Source organism: Neodiprion lecontei, chromosome 4, assembly GCF_021901455.1.
Source record: "Neodiprion lecontei isolate iyNeoLeco1 chromosome 4, iyNeoLeco1.1, whole genome shotgun sequence".
NCBI classification, from domain to species: domain Eukaryota; kingdom Metazoa; phylum Arthropoda; class Insecta; order Hymenoptera; family Diprionidae; genus Neodiprion; species Neodiprion lecontei.
This window is the reverse complement of record NC_060263.1, coordinates 655822-677647: the sequence shown is the minus strand read 5'-3', so window position 1 is coordinate 677647 and position 21826 is coordinate 655822. Positions and strand designations below refer to the sequence as shown.

General features: G+C 39.7%; 5 protein-coding genes across 15 annotated transcripts in view; 3 read left to right on the top strand and 2 right to left on the bottom strand.

The window, feature by feature from the left end:
- The first annotated feature begins 6859 nt into the window (after positions 1–6859).
- On the top strand, positions 6860–10607 carry LOC107220531 (stearoyl-CoA desaturase 5). Of its 4 annotated transcripts, none has more exons than XM_046736352.1 (4): positions 6860–7192; positions 7658–7764; positions 7837–8042; positions 8220–9409. In XM_046736352.1, the coding sequence occupies exons 1-4, from the start codon at positions 6973–6975 to the stop codon at positions 8284–8286; spliced, it is 600 nt and encodes a 199-aa protein (XP_046592308.1). In that variant the 5' UTR covers positions 6860–6972; the 3' UTR covers positions 8287–9409. The 4 variants fall into 4 exon arrangements, with proteins under 4 accessions (XP_046592308.1, XP_015514662.1, XP_046592309.1 ...); XM_015659176.2 differs by lacking the exon at positions 8220–9409 and adding an exon at positions 10318–10607 and having other exon boundaries at positions 6861–7192; positions 7634–7764; XM_046736353.1 differs by lacking the exon at positions 8220–9409 and adding an exon at positions 9640–9846 and having other exon boundaries at positions 6861–7192; positions 7634–7764.
- A 171-nt stretch (positions 10608–10778) lies between these two features.
- On the top strand, positions 10779–12513 carry LOC107220529 (retinol dehydrogenase 13). 3 transcript variants are annotated; one of them, XM_046736349.1, is made up of 6 exons: positions 10779–10967; positions 11161–11326; positions 11443–11551; positions 11649–11963; positions 12036–12230; positions 12327–12513. In XM_046736349.1, exons 1-6 carry the CDS (start codon positions 10891–10893, stop codon positions 12392–12394), a joined length of 930 nt encoding a protein of 309 aa, XP_046592305.1. In that variant the 5' UTR covers positions 10779–10890; the 3' UTR covers positions 12395–12513. The 3 variants fall into 3 exon arrangements, with proteins under 3 accessions (XP_046592305.1, XP_015514659.1, XP_046592306.1); XM_015659173.2 differs by having other exon boundaries at positions 10781–10967; positions 12036–12243; XM_046736350.1 differs by having other exon boundaries at positions 10959–11041; positions 12036–12243.
- Positions 12420–14629, bottom strand: LOC107220530 (retinol dehydrogenase 13-like). Of its 3 annotated transcripts, XM_046736342.1 has the most exons (7): positions 14513–14629; positions 14152–14400; positions 13785–14065; positions 13617–13721; positions 13310–13519; positions 13014–13224; positions 12420–12918 (listed from the first exon to the last, which is right to left on the bottom strand). In XM_046736342.1, the coding sequence occupies exons 2-7, from the start codon at positions 14259–14261 to the stop codon at positions 12789–12791; spliced, it is 1047 nt and encodes a 348-aa protein (XP_046592298.1). In that variant the 5' UTR covers positions 14262–14400; positions 14513–14629; the 3' UTR covers positions 12420–12788. The 3 variants fall into 3 exon arrangements, with proteins under 3 accessions (XP_046592298.1, XP_046592299.1, XP_015514660.2); XM_046736343.1 differs by having other exon boundaries at positions 13785–14056; positions 14152–14589; XM_015659174.2 differs by having other exon boundaries at positions 13785–14050; positions 14152–14589.
- Positions 14630–14697: 68 nt separating this feature from the next.
- LOC107220526 (tetratricopeptide repeat protein 9C-like) lies at positions 14698–16796 on the top strand. The gene has a single exon (XM_015659166.2). The coding sequence runs from the start codon at positions 15018–15020 to the stop codon at positions 15873–15875; it is 858 nt and encodes a 285-aa protein (XP_015514652.1). The 5' UTR covers positions 14698–15017; the 3' UTR covers positions 15876–16796.
- A 1164-nt stretch (positions 16797–17960) lies between these two features.
- The window catches only part of LOC107220527 (atlastin), an 8838-nt gene continuing 4972 nt past the window's right edge, over positions 17961–21826 (bottom strand). For 3 of the 4 annotated variants that reach the window (XR_006903696.1, XR_006903697.1, XR_006903695.1), the window contains 7 exons: positions 21526–21788; positions 19948–20727; positions 19610–19831; positions 19317–19531; positions 19163–19229; positions 18433–18830; positions 17961–18290 (listed from right to left, as the gene is read on the bottom strand). Coding sequence is in view for 1 of the 4 variants with exons in the window: in XM_015659168.2 (XP_015514654.1) it covers positions 18171–18290; positions 19163–19229; positions 19317–19531; positions 19610–19831; positions 19948–20727; positions 21526–21788 (1667 nt within the window). In the remaining 3 variants the exon portion in view is untranslated. The remainder of the gene's footprint in view (positions 18291–18432; positions 18831–19162; positions 19230–19316; positions 19532–19609; positions 19832–19947; positions 20728–21525; positions 21789–21826) is intronic. The other variant, XM_015659168.2, reaches the window with a different exon arrangement.

Genomic DNA, 21826 nt, shown 5'->3' with positions numbered 1-21826 from the left:
TTTTGGACCGAAAAATTTTTCGCCTCAGAATTGATTCGTATGACTCTTTGCCGACCAATTGGACCCCAGGGAACTCAGGAAACGCAGCAAGAGGAGCGTGGGATCAACGGGAGAGAAGATACGAGGAAAAAAGCACCTGCTGAAGAATGTCGAAAATTCAGGTTTTCGTTTTTTGGCTGTAACTTTCGATGCGTTGATCGCAGCGTATTGGGACTGCGCCCAATCGATTTCTCTCGCTAAATTACGTCGGAATAGTGCCACGATTAATTCATTCCAGCACTTTTTAAAATCGCGAAAATTTTCGCCAAAAATACAAAGGGGTTAACCTTCCTTTTTTTTTGACCAAAAAATTTTTCGTCTCAGAATTGATTCGTATGACTCTTTGCCGACCAATTGGACCCCAGGGAACTCAGGAAACGCAGCAAGAGGAGCGTGGGATCAACGGGAGAGAAGTGACGAGGAAAAAAGCACCTGCTGAAAAATGTCGAAAATTCAGGTTCTCGTTTTTTGGCTGTAACTTTCGATGCGTTGATCGCAGCGTATTGGGACTGCGCCCAATCGATTTCTCTCGCAAAATTACGTCGGAATAGTGCCACGATTAATTTATTCCAGCACTCTTAAAAATCGCGAAAATTTTCGCCAAAAACACAAAGGGGTTAACCTTCCTTTTTTTTTGACCAAAAAATTTTTCGTCTCAGAATTGATTCGTATGACTCTTTTCCGACCGATTGGACCCCAAGGAACTCAGAAAACGCAGCAAAAGGAACGTGGGATCAACGGGAGAGAAGATACAAGGAAAAAAGCACCTGCTGAAGAATGTCGAAAATTCAGGTTTTCGTTTTTTGGCTGTAACTCTCATTGCGTTGTTCGCAGCGTATTGGGACTGCGCCCAATCGATTTCTCTCGCAAAATTACGTCGGAATAGTGCCACGATTAATTTATTCCAGCACTTTTGAAAATCGCGAAAATTTTCGCCAAAAATACAAAGGGGTTAACCTTCCTTTTTTTTTGACCACAAAATTTTTCGTCCCAGAATTGATTCGCATGACTCTTTGCCGACCAATTGGACCCCGAGGAACTCAGGAAACGCAGCAAGAGGAGCGTGGGATCAACGGGAGAGAAGATACGAGGGAGAAAGCACCTGCTGAAAAATGTCGAAATTTCAGGTTTTCGTTTTTTGGCTGTAACTTTCGATGCGTTGATCGCAGCGTATTGGGACTGCGCCCAATCGATTTCTCTCGCAAAATTACGTCGAAATAGTGCCACGATTAATTTATTCCAGCACTTTTAAAAAACGCGAAAATTTTCGCCAAAAACACAAAGGGGTTAACCTTCCTTTTTTTTTGACCAAAAAATTTTTCGTCTCAGAATTGATTCGTATGACTCTTTTCCGACCGATTGGACCCCAAGGAACTCAGAAAACGCAGCAAAAGGAACGTGGGATCAACGGGAGAGAAGATACGAGGAAAAAAGCACCTGCTGAAGAATTTCGAAAATTCAGGTTTTCGTTTTTTGGCTGTAACTCTCGATGCGTTGTTCGCAGCGTATTGGGACTGCGCCCAATCGATTTCTCTCGCAAAATTACGTCGGAATAGTGCCACGATTAATTTATTCCAGCACTTTTGAAAATCGCGAAAATTTTCGCCAAAAATACAAAGGGGTTAACCTTCCTTTTTTTTTGACCAGAAAATTTTTCGTCTTAGAATTGATTCGTATGACTCTTTTCCGACCAATTGGACCCCAAGCAACTCAGGAAACGCAGCAAGAGAACCATGGGATCAACGGGTGAGAAGATACGAGGGAAAAAGCACCTGCTGAAAAGTGTCGAAAATTCAGGTTTTCGTTTTTTGGCTGTAACTCTCAATGCGTTGATCGCAGCGTATTGGGACTGCGCCCAATCGATTTCTCTTGCGATATAACGTTGGAATAGTGCCACAATTAATTTATTCCAGCACTTTTGAAAATCGCTGAAATTTTCGCCAAAAATACAAAGGGGTTAACCTTCCTTTTTTTTTGACCAAAAAATTTTTCGTCTCAGAATTGATTCGTATGACTCTTTTCCGACCGATTGGACCCCAAGGAACTCAGAAAACGCAGCAAAAGGAACGTGGGATCAACGGGAGAGAAGATACGAGGAAAAAAGCACCTGCTGAAGAATGTCGAAAATTCAGGTTTTCGTTTTTTGGCTGTAACTTTCGATGCGTTGATCGCAGCGTATTGGGACTGCGCCCAATCGATTTCTCTCGCTAAATTACGTCGGAATAGTGTCACGATTAATTCATTCCAGCACTTTTCAAAATCGCGAAAATTTTCGCCAAAAATACAAAGGGGTTAACCTTCCTTTTTTTTTGACCAGAAAATTTTTCGTCTTAGAATTGATTCGTATGACTCTTTTCCGACCAATTGGACCCCAAGCAACTCAGGAAACGCAGCAAGAGAACCATGGGATCAACGGGAGAGAAGATACGAGGAAAAAAGCACCTGCTGAAGAATTTCGAAAATTCAGGTTTTCGTTTTTTGGCTGTAACTCTCGATGCGTTGTTCGCAGCGTATTGGGACTGCGCCCAATCGATTTCTCTCGCAAAATTACGTCGGAATAGTGCCACGATTAATTTATTCCAGCACTTTTGAAAATCGCGAAAATTTTCGCCAAAAATACAAAGGGGTTAACCTTCCTTTTTTTTTGACCAAAAAATTTTTCGTCTCAGAATTGATTCGTATGACTCTTTTCCGACCATTTGGACCCCAAGGAACTCAGAAAACGCAGCAAAAGGAACGTGGGATCAACGGGAGAGAAGATACGAGGGAAAAAGCACCTGCTGAAAAATGTCGAAAATTCAGGTTTTCGTTTTTTGGCTGTAACTTTCGATGCGTTGATCGCAGCGTATTGGGACTGCGCCCAATCGATTTCTCTCGCAAAATTACGTCGGAATAGTGCCACCGTTAACTTATTCCAGCACTTTTGAAAATCGCGAAAATTTTCGCCAAAAATACAAACGGGTTAACCTTCCTTTTTTTTTGACCAAAAAATTTTTCGTCTCAGAATTGATTCGTATGACTCTTTTCCGACCGATTGGACCCCAAGGAACTCAGAAAACGCAGCAAAAGGAACGTGGGATCAACGGGAGAGAAGATACGAGGAAAAAAGCACCTGCTGAAAAATGTCGAAATTTCAGGTTTTCGTTTTTTGGCTGTAACTTTCGATGCGTTGATCGCAGCGTATTGGGACTGCGCCCAATCGATTTCTCTCGCAAAATTACGTCGAAATAGTGCCACGATTAATTTATTCCAGCACTTTTAAAAATCGCGAAAATTTTCGCCAAAAACACAAAGGGGTTAACCTTCCTTTTTTTTTGACCAAAAAATTTTTCGTCTCAGAATTGATTCGTATGACTCTTTTCCGACCGATTGGACCCCAAGGAACTCAGAAAACGCAGCAAAAGGAACGTGGGATCAACGGGAGAGAAGATACGAGGAAAAAAGCACCTGCTGAAGAATGTCGAAAATTCAGGTTTTCGTTTTTTGGCTGTAACTTTCGATGCGTTGATCGCAGCGTATTGGGACCGCGCCCAATCGATTTCTCTCGCGATATAACGTTGGAATAGTGCCACAATTAATTTATTCCAGCACTTTTGAAAATCGCTGAAATTTTCGCCAAAAATACAAAGGGGTTAACCTTCCTTTTTTTTTGACCGAAAAATTTTTCGCCTCAGAATTGATTCGTATGACTCTTTTCCGACCGATTGGACCCCAAGGAACCCAGAAAACGCAGCAAAAGAAACGTGGGATCAACGGGAGAGAAGATACGAGGAAAAAAGCACCTGCTGAAGAATGTCGAAAATTCAGGTTTTCGTTTTTTGGCTGTAACTTTCGATGCGTTGATCGCAGCGTATTGGGACTGCGCCCAATCGATTTCTCTCGCTAAATTACGTCGGAATAGTGTCACGATTAATTCATTCCAGCACTTTTCAAAATCGCGAAAATTTTCGCCAAAAATACAAAGGGGTTAACCTTCCTTTTTTTTTGACCAAAAAATTTTTCGTCTCAGAATTGATTCGTATGACTCTTTTCCGACCATTTGGACCCCAAGGAACTCAGAAAACGCAGCAAAAGAAACGTGGGATCAACGGGAGAGAAGATACGAGGGAAAAAGCACCTGCTGAAAAATGTCGAAAATTCAGGTTTTCGTTTTTTGGCTGTAACTTTCGATGCGTTGATCGCAGCGTATTGGGACTGCGCCCAATCGATTTCTCTCGCAAAATTACGTCGGAATAGTGCCACCGTTAACTTATTCCAGCACTTTTGAAAATCGCGAAAATTTTCGCCAAAAATACAAACGGGTTAACCTTCCTTTTTTTTTGACCAAAAAATTTTTCGTCTCAGCATTGATTCGTATAACTCTTTGCCGACCAATTGGACCCCAAGGAACTCAGGAAACGCAGCAAGAGGAGCGTGGGATCAACGGGAGAGAAGATACGAGGGAAAAAGCACCTGCTGAAAAATGTCGAAAATTCAGGTTTTCGTTTTTTGGCTGTAACTTTCGATGCGTTGATCGCAGCGTATTGGGACTGCGCACAATCGATTTCTCTCGCTAAATTACGTCGGAATGGTGCCTCAATTAATTTATTCCAGCACTTTTGGAAATCGCGAAAATTTTCGCCAAAAATACAAAGGGGTTAACCTTCCTTTTTTTTTGACCAAAAAATTTTTCGTCTCAGAATTGATTCGTATGACTCTTTTCCGACCATTTGGACCCCAAGGAACTCAGAAAACGCAGCAAAAGGAACGTGGGATCAACGGGAGAGAAGATACGAGGGAAAAAGCACCTGCTGAAAAATGTCGAAAATTCAGGTTTTCGTTTTTTGGCTGTAACTTTCGATGCGTTGATCGCAGCGTATTGGGACTGCGCACAATCGATTTCTCTCGCTAAATTACGTCGGAATAGTGCCTCAATTAATTTATTCCAGCACTTTTGGAAATCGCGAAAATTTTCGCCAAAAATACAAACGGGTTAACCTTCCTTTTTTTTTGACCAAAAAATTTTCCGTCTCAGAATTGATTCGTATAACTCTTTGCCGACCAATTGGACCCCAAGGAACTCAGGAAACGCAGCAAGAGGAGCGTGGGATCAACGGGAGAGAAGATACGACGGAAAAAGCACCTGCTGAAAAATGTCGAAAATTCAGGTTTTCGTTTTTTGGCTGTAACTTTCGATGCGTTGATCGCAGCGTATTATGACTGCGCACAATCGATTTCTCTCGCTAAATTACGTCGGAATAGTGCCTCAATTAATTTATTCCAGCACTTTTGGAAATCGCGAAAATTTTCGCCAAAAATACAAAGGGGTTAACCTTCCTTTTTTTTTGACCAAAAAATTTTTCGTCTCAGAATTGATTTGTATGTCTTTTTCCCGACCAATTGGACCTCAAGGAACTCAGAAAACGCAGCAAAAGGAGCGTGGGATCAACGGGAGAGAAGGTACGATGAAAAAAGCACCTGCTGAAAAATGTCGAAAATTTAGGTTTTCGTTCTTTGGCTGTAACTTTCGATGCGTTGATCGCAGCGTATTCGGACTGCGCTTAATCGATTTCTCTTGCAAAATTACGTCGGAATAGTGCCACAATCAATTTATTTCAGCACTTTTGAAAGTCGCGAAAATTTTCGCTACAAATGCAAAGGGTTAGCCTTACTTTTTTTACATTTTCCGTCGAAAAATTTTTGTTCTCAGATTCGATTTGTATCACCCCTTCCTGACCATTCGGACCCTCAGGAACTCAGAAAACGCAGCGAAATTTTCCGGGGATCAACAGCAAAGAAGTTACGATGGAAAAAGCACCAGCTGAAAAATGTCGAAAACTCAGGTTCTCGTTTTTCGGCTCCAACTCTTCATACGTTGCTCGCAGCGTATCGGGACTGCGCCCAATCGATTTCTCCCTCAAAATTACGTCGGAATGGTGTATCAAAGAATTTATCAAAGCACTTTTCAAAATCGCAAAAATTTTCTCCAAAAATGCAACGGGACACACATATATGCATAAGTATATATGAATTCACGATATATATATGGTCAATCCGCTTCGAATCTATACGTGCATATATATATATACACATACATGTATATTAAAATTGATTCCTCGACGTTGGTTATGGTGAAATATCTTCTCACTGGTCATTCAAGAGGTTGCGGCGTTTTGATCGGCTTCAATCGTTTTCAGGCAATAATTATTGACGATCTTACGAGCTTGGCGCGTTATGGTCCCACCATGTCTCGAGGAAGTCACTCCATATACAACCACATTGGTCACTAATTTCAAACTCCGATGTGCGTAGGTAATGTAGGTATGTATATCATACTCGCCCGATTACTGGTTACTTCTTCAAGGTATTTTCGCGATCGGCTGTGCTGTGGTCAAGGGTGAACGGAAATCGAATAACAGATTTCGAAGTAACCAAGTCATAGATTCAACATCAGCGCATATTGTAGTTGATCGTACCGAGAATTTCCGTAGACCTCGGTCAAAACAGGAATTTCAATACCGAAGTGTTGCTATGTACGATGTAATTTATTACGGGTCAGACATCCTACTGAATTAACCTTTTGAACTGATGTCCGCGTGACTTCGAAATTTGCGGCAGAGTCTTCGTGTGACTAGTGTGACCGAATTGGATAGCGTAACCCTGCGATAAAGTAATCAAATGTTGGCGAATAAATTACCATCAGCTGACTCGGAATTGATGGAAAACACTCTGCAGTCATGAATTATAAATGAACTCAATTAAGTAAAATGGTTAATGTATGACTGTCAACATCGAGAATAGGGAAAGTTCAGACCTATGTATTTCACATGCACTTTTCATAACCAGCTATTTAATCGAGTGTTCCGGCTCAGTGTGTCGACGGATGGTCAATAAGCTGACATTCAGCCAACTTTGTTAATCTGTTCGACAGTGGTTCAGATAAATTATATCAGGATGATTGCCGCCGAGAATTACACCTTGGAGCAATTACGCGAAAAAGTATTTAGTAAATCGGACGACGTCAAGTCGATTAAATCCGAAGAGATTCGACAAAATTTAATATGGAAGAATATTCTCTTTATCGTGTCCCTTCACGTCGGATTCGTGTTTGCTATTAGCGCCTACGTTTTTGGACTCTCTTATATACGGATTAATCGGATGACCGTCTTTTGGGGTCAGTTCAAATATTGGATTATTATTTTCATTGATCTGAGGTGCTTGCTATTTTCTAATATGTTTTCTCGGGCGTGTAATATCAAATACTGCACATATATAGCACATGCTCAAAGTATATGCACATAACAAACAAATGATTTGCGAGGTTTTTGAACACGACTTGTCGTTGTCCCTGTATAGTACCAATTGTAGCCTCGAAGAAGATTGAAATAATGTCAAATGATAAACAGCATTGTTCTTAAAGCGCGCTGCAACTGCATTGCAACTCACACGTAATCATGAACAACGTCTAACAATCGTCAAGTAATATTATTTCTGGCCAAAAAAATAATTGCAGGAATTGCAGTTCAGTTATCATTTCGCTTCTGGAAAACGTCTCAAAAGTGAGAACTATGAAGTATAACTGTCAATTGAAATTAATAAATTTGAATTTTCACAGGCTTTATTGTCACTCTCTTATCAGGATTGGGAGTAACCGCGGGAGTACACCGTTTTTGGAGCCACCGAGCCTACAAGGCAAACCTCGGCTTACGAATCATACTGATGATATTGTACTCCATCGCTGGGCTTGTAAGTTACGGTACACAGATTTTTGGCGTGGATCATGGAGTGAAGTTGAGTTGTTCAATATCGATTTTACAGAATTCGATATTTCACTGGGTGAAGGATCACAGAGTCCACCACAAGTATTCCGAAACCGATGCCGATCCCCACAACGCGAAGCGCGGCTTCTTTTTCTCTCACGTTGGTTGGCTTTTCGTCAACAGGCATCCCGAATACCTTCGTCGGCAAAAGGAAATCGACTTGAGCGATATCATCGCTGACCCAGTGGTCATGTTCAATAAGAAGTGAGTAGTCTCAAAATTTGGACGATTATTTCTGCTATCCGTGAGTTGGAAAGATAAAGTGTGTAGTCGAGTTGACGTATACAATTTCGATCCATGTATGTCTATAGACGTAGGTCTTACAAAAGAGCGCGTATAAAAATAACAAAACAAAACTAATAAATCACCAAATATTCACAGATATGAAAAAGAATTGTACGTCATGTTTTGCTTCGTAATTCCGATGGCAGTACCAGTTATATTTTGAGGCGAAACCTTGCTGCATGCGATTTTGACTCAATGCTTCATACGCTACGTGCTGACCCTTAATTTTATACGGAGCGTCAACAGTGTGGCACATTTGTGGGGCAGTGCTGGGCAAAATTGTAATAAAAAATTAACAATTACAAATCACTAAGGATAATTTTTAATGACATTGAATTCCATTAAAATTATTTTCAGTAATAATAATTGAATCGGAGTTCAGTGAAATTACTTTTGATAATTGTATTTGACTCAGAGTCCATCGAAATTATTTCCAGTAATTGTAATTGAATTGGATTTCATTAAAATTACATTGAGTAATTTGAATTTAATCAAAGTTTATCAAAATTACTTTCAGTGATTGGAACTTAATCAGAAATCATTTCAATTATCCTCAGTGATTGTAATTAAATCAGACATTATTAAAATTCTTTTGAGTAATTGTAAACCACACGATGTGGTCCAATTGAATTTTTTTCTCTGACGTTATTCCTGTGAAATAATAACAAATAGACAAATAAATTTACTCCGTTTTTGGAGTATTCAAATGGTGTGATCGGAACGAGTCTTTTACAGACAATATGTGAATGGGCTATGGTTACCAAAGTTTTTTGGGTAGCTGATCAAGGATTTCACATTACTTTGAAAAATTAATTTGTTGAAATAATTTGCTTGACCAGTCAATGTGAATATGTAAGCTCCATGAAGTTCCCGATGTTTTCGGAATTTGAAATTATGTTGAGAATTCGACATTACGTTTCCAAAGGTAATTTGTTTAAATAAATTATGAAAAACAATTGAAATTTGAAAAAAAAACATAATCATTTCCATTAATTGTAATGGATAACAGAAAAATTACAATTGTTCCAAGTAATTGTAATTAGTAGCAAAAAAATTACAATTTTTTCAAGTAATTTTAATTGACAACAAAAAAATTACAATTATTTCGAGTAATTGTAGTTGATAATCATAAAAGTACAATTGTTCATACTAAGTGTAATTGGTGAATCAAAATTTATAATTATTTCCCGCAATTGTAATTAGTTACTAAATATTACAGTTATTCACAGTAATTGTAATTTACGGGTAATGAAATGACGAAAGTAATTTCTGCTGCCCAATTCTGTTGTGGGGTGATCGCCTGTACAACAGGTACGGAGGTTTGAAGTAATCAAAGATCCGTAAATCATACAGATATAAATAGACAACGATACAATCTTTATGATGTTTAAAAACTTACGATTATGTCGACTGCGTGACTTCGTTTAGTTTTTTATTATTCCACCACGCGTTATTATTCAATAAGAAGATCTAATGGTGATGACGATGTGTTAAAATTTTCACCAAATGTTTTTAGCTATGATTAGGTGATTTCTACGAGGAATTAATGATGTGTCGGCTTGGCGTCTTCCTGTAGAGTGTTCCTCTCTTCAGCCGTTTCTCCCGACTGACATCTGAATATAGTTACCTCGATTACAATACAACCATCAAAAACGTTGTGGTATTTCAATAAAGCCGAGCCTGTAATAATTTCAAATCAGAAAAATTAGTCGCCTTTTATTTCATCCAAGTATACGAAAAGTATACTTCTTTCCCTCTTGGGTCTAGCCACTTGCAATGTGCATTATTTTGCATCCGTGGATCATCCCGTCGCGTCGTGCGAGCAACGGTGAATTCTTTCTCTTTATAGCAAGGTAGAACCCAGATTAACCATGCTCCGTGGAGCCGAAGAATCGGATAGTGAAATCACGGTCAATCCGAATTATGATTAATTTTTTATTCTAACAGTGTACATAATTCTTACTTTTTACCAGAAAATTATCATTTATTGACTAGGTATTATGTATACATATAGTATATTAGCAAATTAAGAAGCTATCTCGATACTTTGGTACATGATATTATAGATACGTACTTCACTTTATCTTTAGAATACTCAGTTAAATTTGATTATCTTTGTCTTTTTCTTTGCCCTATTGCCCTATTTAGAATTGGTGAACCGTAGGTTTGTTTGAATCGCTTCTTTTTTTTCCAGCCGTAACGCGTTATCGAACGGCAACCTGACATACGTAACATCATGTCCAGTAGCCTGAAAGCCTTAGAGAAGGCGTCCAAACCACTGATGGAACGATAAGCAAACGAAGAAAGAATTGGCAAGCATTGATAATGCAATTGTAATATTTGACAGATCATCGATAGGTTATGAACTTTCTGATGAGAATTTTAGCATTACGAAAACGATGTTAGGATAGATAATTATGCTGTCCTACGTTAGCTTATATTTGGTTAGAAACGAAAATACAAAATTGAAATGTATAAATTGAATTGCCAGCACTTCCAATTTTCTTGTTCATTTTATTTCAACACATTGTTGCGATGATACGTTAACAATACGAAATAAATACGTAATATCAAATTGAGCGCGAGACTCGCCTACCTGACTTTCGAAATTGCAGTGCCTTGTATTTACCGACTGGTTTGCGGCTTCGCTGCGCACCATGATTCAGGAATCGGGCATCGGGCATCGCACAGCCGGCTTCACAGCAGACAGATATTAGGAAAAGCGTGTCGTATACTTTAATGCCGTATAACTCTATCCGGACTAACGATGGTTTGGATGCCGCCGAAAATAATTTTAATCTGCAGCTTTCCATGCACCGTCGTCGCTCTGGCAAGCTTGAAAAAGTAATTCGTCAATTTGGCTAACCTAACCTAGGCAGACTTGATATAACATATTAGTGACAGAGTGGGTTGAATACGTATGTATTTCAAGGTGCTGTAGACATATAGAATTTGCATAAATCTCCTTCAAACTCCTCTCATATTTTCTGCCCCTGACACCATATTTCCAGCCAATTACAAAATTCATTTTATAAAGGGAACACACCGGTGGCACCTATTACAAGGGCAAGGAAAAGTTGACAGATAAGGTCGTTGTAATAACTGGTGCTAATACGGGAATTGGCAAAGAAACTGCGCTGGAAATGGCCAGGAGGGACGCCAAGGTTATCATGGCATGCCGGGATATGTATAAGTGCGAAGAGGTAGGTGAAATCGAGTTGAAAATTCCCTGTTACTAATAGTTAGAAATTTCAAAGCTTAGTTACTCTCTCTCGCTTGCACGCGCATCCAATTTATGTACCTGTATTTTCTGTTTCAGTCGCGTCAAAATATAGTCTTAGAAACGAAAAACAAATACGTCTACTGCAGGAAGTGTGACTTGAGCTCGTTTGAGAGTATTCGTCAATTTGTTGATAGGTTTAAGAAAGGTGAATCCGCAAAGTCTCTTTCTTTTGCTTAACAGCTCTGTGTGTTTGGATGGTTTGTAACTGCATTGATTCTAAAGAATTTAATTCAATGTTCCAGAACAATCGAAGCTTCACATTCTCGTCAACAATGGAGGTGTTATGCGTTGCCCAAAAAGCACAACGGCAGATGGGATAGAAACTCAACTGGGGGTTAATCACATGGGGCATTTTTTGCTCACAAATTTACTGCTGGACAGACTTAAATCCTCAGCTCCGTCGCGAATAATCAATGTTTCAAGCATAGCGCATAAACGTGGTGACATCGATGTTACGGATTTAAACAGTGAGAAGGATTATGACCCAGCTAAAGCTTACGCGCAGAGCAAGTTGGCTAATATTCTTTTCACCAACGAGCTGGCAAGAAAACTCCAGGGTTGGTGTCACCAATATCCCTCCGCACTGTCGTGTTTCTGAGCTCGTACTTGAGAATAATTCGGTTTTTCAGGCACAGGAGTAACTGCAAATGCCGTTCATCCTGGGATTGTCGATACTGATATAATACGGCATATGGGATTTTACAATAGTACATTCAGTAAAATTTTTCTTTACCCCTTTGCATGGCCCTTCATAAAGACTCCAAAACAGGGGGCCCAAACTTGTATATATGCTGCACTGGATCCAAGTCTCAAAGACGTCAGTGGTAAATACTTTAGGTAAATCCTTTTTCGCGATCAAGCTTACATGTTGCTACTATCCTCACCTATGGACTAAAATAAGTAGGTACTTCTCTTTCCAGCAATTGCGAGGAGGCTGATACCGCTCCACAAGCCAAGGATGAGAAACTGGCGAAATGGTTGTGGCTAACTAGCGAGAAATGGACAAGGTTGAATGCCACTTAATATAGGTATATTTTATTAGAAAATATTCAGATACAAAGTCTGGTCAGAGATCTAGTGAATAAACCGAGTAACGATCCTTGCCAATTTTCTGACAATAACGATACTTTGGTTTAAAGTTAGAAAGAGAAGTAAGCCGATTTTTTAACCGAATTAACTTATGAACTTTGCACTCGCGTTCTACAGAAATATTATACTCAATTCCAATAGCAATGAAGATGGGTTCTGATTAAAAACATTTATAATGTATCACCCGACGATACTTATCTAATAATTAGCCGAGTCTTGTCGTTCACTTGCGGGATTTTGTGTAACACCATAATCTTCCAAAGCTGTTCTATGTATGCCTGGTAGCGAAGTGTTCACTCATTCGTTGTGACAATCTCAGGAAGTTCCACGAATGGTTGTACGAGCAAAAGTGACTTTGAATACAGCATCTCAGCTAGGTCATCGTCCATGGCATTCGCTGACGGAGTCTTTACATCGCAATCGCTAGTAAAGTTAAGTAAATTACCGCTAGCAGTTCATCGAATACATTCGAATCGATTCGTGTAAACTCGATCGGATTGAAGTGTATCTGTACTTACCTGAAATACTTTCCGGTGCTTTTCTCAAGCTGAGTAGATACAGCAGCATAAACCGACGTCTGTGCGCCTTGCACAGGATTTTTAAGTAGTAACCACATCCACGGCTGCATTGATAACTTTATTATGTACGTAGAACTGATCGGAGATCTTCTCATGTGCCGCGTTCCTCTAACACGACCAGGATTTACCGCATTCACCGTTACATTTGTATCTAGAATATGAAATGTGGAGAGTACATCTATACTGACAAATTGATTATGGTAAATTGCAATAGAAATGTTTGCCAATCCAATTACCTTTCAAAACATGACCCATGTGTCTCGCCATGAGTATCAAAGCAAGTTTGCTCTGTCCGAAGGCTTCCAATGGAGAGAAATTTTTTTCCAAATTTAAATCATCCAAGTGAATCTCACTAGCTATATGGGCTTGAGCTGAGACATTTATAATTCTGCCTTGTTTAGCTGCCTTGAGTTTTGGCAGCAGCAAATGCGTCAGCAAAAAATGTCCTGAGACGGATGAATTAAAAGCGAGTAAAGTACAAGAGTCAAGTGTTGTCGCAATGTCAACTGATTGGAAAAAGCTATTAGCATACGGCACAATTACCAAGATAGTTGGTGACAAAATGCATTTCAAAACCTTCCTCAGTTTTTTCATACGGATGAAAAGCGATTCCCGCATTATTGATCAATATATCGAGTTGGTCTAGTTCTAAAACAGGAGGTAGATCAATGTAACACCAGATTTACGAAGTCTTTGTTTCTCGCATCATACCCAGATCTTCGGCAAAGGCACGAACACTCTTCAGCGAAGACAAGTCCACGACTCTAACGTCTGCCTTTCCATTAGGCATGGCTCGTATTTCTTCGGCTACGTTATTTCCAGCTTCTTCATCTTTGACAGCCAAAACTACGTGTCCTCCTCTCCTTGCCAGTTCCAAAGCTGTTTCTCTACCGATACCGCTCGAAGCCCCGGTTATCACAACCGTTTTCCCATCAATTCTTTCCTCGCTGGGACAGTCCGGTCCTCCCATGTAAGCCCTAAAACTCCACCCGCTTATGTACCCAATCCCACGCGTTATATCGAAGGCATGCAATGGTCCGAGTCACAAATAATCCTCAAGCAACACGTCAGGATTTACCTTATCATTGTTAAAATTCCCAATACGATGCCGACAACGTACGGCCAGTACGAGTCCAGTAGAGGACTAAACTCTTGTAGAACATGCTGAAATTCTGCAAACTGACTCATGGCGATTTTACAAAGGTATGACAAAATTTATGCCACGATAAGCTGTCAAACTGTAGCTCAAAGTTTGAAACTAAACGGCATCGACTATCGGTAGCAGGCTTGAGTTTGGGAGAAACAGCGACCGGTCTCAGCTGGTGAACTGTATTAAAATAAATTTACAGGGGGAAATGCAACGAATTGATCTAGATTGATGATAATAATTTCAAGGGGGCCGGATGTGAGAGTTAACAATGCATAGCAGCAGCCGTTACCTAGGAAGCACTTTCAGTTGCGACCAACCAAACTCTCAAATTTTATTCATTGTTTTGTTACATCGATCAATGACAGATATTCGCATAACAAGGAGAAACGTAATTCTTTAATTTTTCCGTAAAATTCCGTGAAATGATCATTTCTCAGTTATCGCTTGTTCATTCATTCCATCAAACCGGATCTGCACGTGCATCGCATGAACAATGCACGCACATCAGTTGACAATTTGACATCTACAATCGCAGGCGGCTGTCATCGGCGCCGGATTCTGGCCGTTTATCGAGCGTGCTTCTCGATTTGAAAGAATTTCGCATTATCCGTAGGTGAATAATAATCCCCTGTATACGAGTATCTTATTGTAACAGTGAAGAATTGAGTAATTCGTTAGCTTTTGTACGACAAAGAATTGCTTTTAGGTTAAGAAAACGGTGAGATAATTTTCTCGCTTTTCAAGAATCGCGTGAATAATATTGAGAAAGTCTGTTGAAGAAGTGAGATACAGTCATGACGGTAGTTTGGGAGTCGGTGGGCAGTAGCGTTGAGAAAGATATTTTGGTGCCTGGAAAATTTTCAAAGAAGCCTACGGAACGTTCCAGATGCCGTGTTAGAATCGAAGACGTAAACTCATCAGGGTTGTCCGATAACCCCGAAACTCAACACAGCGATTACATTAAGCCATCGTCAACAGAAGAACTGACAATAACTGTCGGGGATGCCGATTGTAGGGTAGACGAATATGTCGAGAGGGCGATTCAAACGATGTTCACTGGGGAGCAGAGTTTGGTAAGAGTGAAATTAGACGACACTGTTTGCCTATCGCTTAAGATAAAGTTGTTAGCCTGTGAGGTACACGTACCGATTTGGGAATGGTCGGCAAAAGAGAAGTACGATGTGGCGTTGTATTACAAAGAAGCAGGGGTGCGCCTTTATAAGTCCTCGAGAATCGTTGATGCTTTTTCGAAATTTAGCAAAGCTTGCAAGATCCTTATCAGTTTGGAGCCAATCCCCGAAAGCGATATAGAAGATTCGCTCAGAAATGACATAGAACATCTTAGGAGGATCTTGTACAACAACATGGCGGAATGTCACTTGACGCGGAAAAACTTCGAGCATACAGTTTCCCTTTGCTACAAGGTGCTCCAGAGGGACGAGAACAACGTCAAAGCACTCTACAGACTAGCTGTAGCCCGGGAAAACCAAGGGGATTACGAACGAGCCTTGGCAGACATGGAAAAAGTCATCGGATTACAGCCAAAAAATCAAGCTGCAAAAGAAAGACTGATTATTTATAGGAGAAAAGTTTACGAAGCTCAGAAGAAGTATGACAATATGGTGAAGAAAATGTTTCACGTACGCGAATGAGCGACATCGTCGCTAGATTGTATGTTACTTGTGTATAAAGGAAAAAAACAATCTATTACATAACTGATTTGTAATTATAGTATAATAATCAGTACTTTTTTCATTTATATAAACAATTTATTTTATTCAACCACGGTTACCCCCTGATGATTTCTGTTAACAAAGCTTCGGTACATAATCCGTAAGGCTCCTCCTTTATTAAATCACATCTGTTATAATTACAAAAATACGCATTTATTTCTACTATAATAACAAACAATTGGAACGTAACTTAATTCGCATCAATATTTTACTCCTGATTAGACATACGAATATTTTTAAAATCACTAATCATCCCCCTTTTGAGAGATAATTTTATTCAATCGCTGTAGTAAAATATTGCAAGAGCTTCAAAGTTAGGAAAATCACGACACATTCGTTCGCAAAATAAGACATTCGAGTTATAGCAGTCGTATGTAAATCAAGAGTAAGGGACAAGAGTTCGACTCTTCACAGAGGAAAATATTTTCTTGAGATATCTCGTGTCCGGACTTTTATTGCTATGATTTAAGTAGAGATTATTTAATTTATTCTTGTAGGAAATTAATGCAATGACTCAAGATTGAATCATACTTCCTTCGAGCCGTGGATGTTCAATATATATTTTCAATTTAAATAATGGCACCTTGCTTAAGGACTTGCTTATCGATTACTTACACGTTCGGACAAATGAGTCTTCTCTACATTTTTGTAAATAAACCTTAAGGTACTACTTAAATTTTGTAACGCGCTACAAGTTCACCTTCAGTTAAGTAATCGAGCAAGTCATCGTTACTGTGGCCAATGGCTTAGAAATTTCAAATACGGAGTTACAAAACAATAACAACTTCCCTTTAATAAATTAACACAGTACCAAAGAAACTATTAAAATCACATGAGTAATATATTTAAGAAAAAAAATGTATGCGCCATCACCGTTTAAAAAAGTTTATTCTTTATCATTTTTACTATTGTTTGATAAAAATCCTCTCAACGGTTTACTTTATTCGGTTAGCACTTGTTATTGAGCTTTTGTTCTATTGACTAAGAATTATTTTCTAATAAAAACCTTGTGTACCCGAAGCTGTTAAAAACAGCATTCGTCGTACAAAGGTGTTTCCTCGTTTAAATAAAGAATACCAAGGAATTCTTTAAAAACTCATGCAAGAATGGAGAACTAAAAAATACTGATTACACGTGTTGAGTAAATAATCGATACAAATATTTGCATGTACGTACGTACGTACATAATTAAAAATGAAAAAAAAATCAAAAAACCGTAACAATGTACGAACAAGTAATCAAAATCAATGCTAAAATAGCGTCACAAGGCATTGTATGTAAAATACATGGCAAGACATTCACCAGCAAAAAAGTATGCTACATTATTTTGGAACAGAGTATACATGTGTATATAAATATATAAATAGAGAGAGAGAGAGAGAGAGACAGTCTAATGATGTTATCTGTCAATTAAAAACTTTTATGACATACTTTTGAACTCGGGTGTTATTGAACAAGAGTCACAGAATCTTGACAAGGCTTTGTAACATTTGGGTCAATTCAATTTTATTTGTGGAAGTATTAATTACGTCTCATTCGATTAAGAATTTCTCGCACCAAGTTAGAAGAAAGTTAAAAGACAATAGCAAAAAAAAAAGATGAATTTAAAAGGGGTTATAGTCGCGGATATAGCAAAAATATTACAAAACTTGTATTACGAAAGGCAACAAAAATAATATATGAACCAGATATTATTCGTAGCACGGTCAAATATGCTTCGGCTTTTATGTCTACTACCGGCAATGTACTATGACGGAAAACTAATCCTACGTAGCTTAGTAGTGAAAAGTAATCATTTTTGACCAACCTACAATAATAGCACTGCTTATTGGTACAAGATTTTATTTCTATAACAATATAATAGCAATGATCATAGATTGTAATAATAACCATAATTTTAACAATCTGACATTGATTAACTATCAGAGTATACTGTACATACATTCACAACTATCATAGGTTGACCTCTTCATTGCCACTATGTTATTCCTGTGACATATAGCCTTTAAAAATTTCACAGCGTGTTTGATAATAATTGTATCGAATCTGAATTTAGTCATGCCAAAAATAAGTTTTTTTTTTTCCTTCTTCTTTTGTAAGATTGCATTATTGCGGTGTGCTTCGTTAGCAGCTTTATATTTTTCTTCTCATGCCTTGTGTATTTATCTTTTTTTATATTTCCTACCGGGCGAAACATAATTAAGGGAATGAAAGTTACGATATTTTAGGCTTGCCGTTGGCACTTAACGTCGAATTTGTAGCCATCTCAGCAGCCTGCGCGACAGCTACGGACACCGACTTCTCCACGAACTGTTGATAAAGCGGTTTCATGAACTAGAATATTAAAAATATCATCATTCGTACATGACCGTTCACGTTTCGTTGTTGAAAATTAATTTTCGTCAATCCTTATTTTTTTTACATCATATATTTGGATACATCGTTCTAAACTTTGATCGTAACAAGTAGACTGTACCTTTCCTAATCGTTGATTCCATTCGAAGGATGGCGCGCGTGTTAGTGTCGGGGATAAATAATTATAATACGATAATAAATCATCAACGAAAATGCAGGCATAAAAGGCTAGGATAAACATAATTTATACAAGTTTGCGAAACATAAGTAAAAACGGGTTATAAATAGCATCGTAACCTACGTTTAAAGCATTGTAAATCAATGGCGAGAGTTTCATTCGAGAGCGACATAAACTTTGAATAGATAGCGAATGAAAAAGGAAGCGTGGGATCAGACTTTGCGATGCTTGCGAAGATAACTACGAATGAGGGCGACGGAAGGGATGGAGCATATAAAAACAAAAAATACGGAAAGGATTATGTATCGCAACCTGTGAATGAGGTGTACACATAGCCAGGCCTGTTGGAACAAGAAAATGCCACATGTTAATCGAAACACAGGAGTGTGTCATTCAAGTATCAGCTTTCACTGATACTAGCAGTATTTTTAGCGATTCTCATTCAAGGATCTGACCCTCGAATTGTTTCATTTCATGGTTAAATATGTTATAAAAATTTGTAAGCGTTCCGATGAATAAGCGAGTCAACTGTTGCCTCTGGTGCTTTAAGTATATACATACGTGTCAGCTGCACTTGTTAATATTGGATTACAAGCGATGACTTTATCAATTGATATTAATTTGTTTTAATTGAAGAAGACGGTAAACTTAGCGAGGATCGACTGTTACTTACATTTTCCCAAATGGCACTTGCTAATTCATCTATTTGTGTTCCGAGCTCTCGAAGCTCTCCACTGTATCTGTAACAAGATACGAACGTCGTGGTTCGATAACCCTTTCTCAGTAAGAGTCGCTAGGACAAAATTTTCAAATTGTGATCTACGAACCTGATGTAGGCCCACAGCACCAGCGTCAAGAGTCCAATGCCCATAACAAGATTACAAATATTTGCAATGGTGTAGAGACCAACCAAGCCGCATAGTCCGGAGAGGATGTACATTGTTACGGCAATGGCGAAAAACACTGCCGGTGTTCGAGCTGCCTTGAAAATATTTTTACTTTCATTGTGCGCCTTGAATTGTTGAAACGAGTCATCCATGTCCTGCAGAAAAATGAGTAGGGAAATGAAGAACCGCATAAAAGACGAGTTCCTTTGTCGATGCGCAGATATCGAGTTTACCTTTTGTAATTTTTCCATGTAAGTTTGGCTGAACTCGTCGCCCCCCATTTTTCGTTTATTCGAGAATTGATAGAGCGCTCTGTCGACGCACCTTTGGTGCTCCGACTCTAGGTGAGCTGTTGCCAAAAATGGTTTGGCACCCCCGCAGACATTTTCCATCATCTGCGAGTACAGATCTTTCGCCTCGGCTACCGCGGACAAGTTGTTCGCCTCAGCTGTTGCCTGTTTGAAAATTATTGAGTTATCGCTAAAACGGTGGACGTTGTACAGTTCCATTTCTAGTCGCCGGACCGTCGAAACAATTAAACTGGTATACTAGACTAGGAAAATAATCTTACCACAAGCATACTCTTCGGTTCGGGAAGCTCGTCTCCTCTGTAAATTTTAATGTAACTCTTGAAATACTCTAACAGGTCTCTAGCTTTGACGACTTGACCGTCAATTTTTTTCGTAACTAAATTTTCCGGAGCAAGTAGCATCGGCACTAACGTCTTCAGTTGAACTTTAAACTCAGATTCAATTTCCGCCAATCTACCGTCGAAATTTGGATTTGTGGCAACTTTTAGTCCGGGATGAGGCATAAGGAAGCATGATATGTCTGAGAAACAGGATTTAATGTGTCTCCTCAAGCTCTGCAACTCGGGATGTTGCCTGCTCGATATCTCCAGTCTTCTCTGGAGTATCTTTTTGCCCCCTTCAGCCCCATAGTCAGCCTCGTAAGGGAAACTCCAATCCCTCACCAAGAACTGTAATCTCTGGAATGGTACACTGCCTGACTTTTCCAAAGCCAATCTACCGTACTCGGTGAACAGTTGTAAATGCTGAAGATCATCCTCCTGGATATTTTGCGATAGATTGTATATTTGTACCGAAGACAGCATGGTGCTCAAGGCGAATACCGTTGCGCAATCTCTGACCGTCGATTGACTGTCGAACGCTCCCTGAGTGTCCATCAGTATAATGGCAACCTTCTCACCGCTGGGAAGCGTCCCCTTGAACACTTTCGACCACATTAAAATCCCCGTAGTATCGCGCTCGGATCCTCCCCTCCACGAAAAACCATCCAAGGGATCTTCGTCCGCCCCCAGCCACGAGTTCGTTTCAATATTGAGATTATACTGTCGGTAATCAAGCGGCGAGGCAGATCGCAGCGTCGTAGAAATTTCCCACATCAATGATGGAACATGAAACGGAAACGGGTTTCCTTATTAATTGAACGATGACTGCATTACTGGGTATCGCACCGAAGGTACCTAAAAACGTGAAAGTCACGTTGGAACGACGAACGGTTGACTAAAATCGACTGATGCTGGTGAACGATCGATCGGCGATTCTTCGGTGTAATGGAATATTTCACCGTGTCCCCTCGCCTATCGCGTTATAAATGCGAGATTGAACGAGAGTATGCATCTGGCGATGGTGGCGAGGGTGCAGGTACACGTGGACGTGTGTAACGAGTTCGAATACACCTCGCAATAATGGGGCAGTTAATTGCGAACTCTTTAAACAAACACCTGCTACCCCTGCGCGGGCCGAAATTACCCGAATCAAATGCAGGGTGCAGGTAACTCGCGTTTATGTACCAACAGTTCGTTACACAAAATGGGGGTACATATATACAAAGCATAAATGATGGTTCAATCATGCGGAACGGGCGTGTTGGAAAATCCAGATTTTCTACGAGGTTGAAGTTAGTAACGTTACTGTGAGAATGCATGTTTCGGAAAAATCGTTACCTTCGCACCATTTGTTGAAAATGTCTGAAATTTAGTCAGCCGTGACAAACAAAACGTATTCATGTCCAATCCTAACTGGAAAGTCGTTCTAATATTCCACAACGATGACTTTCTTCCCTGTGTACCGTCGCGTTAAACGTTACAAACTTTAGCTTCTTTAGTTTCTCCCTAACTACTGACCCTGGTGTTCATGTAGCGAAGGAAGAAGTCGAGCAGGAAGCTCTTGCCCTTTCTAAAGGCTCCGGCAACGGAAACGACGACGACGCTTCGGTCCTTGATATCGTCCTGGACGAGGATCTCCTCCAGGGCGTCTTCGTCGAGCTCGAAAGTATGGTCAGGATGGGCAAGTACCACCTGGACGGGTTTGCCCACTTCCCGTCCATCCCGAACCTCCGGTTCCTCCATCGAGAGCCTCTCTATCCTCTCTCGATCTCCCGAATTTCCTAAACCCACAGAGCCGATTATGACTTTCCAGAACGGA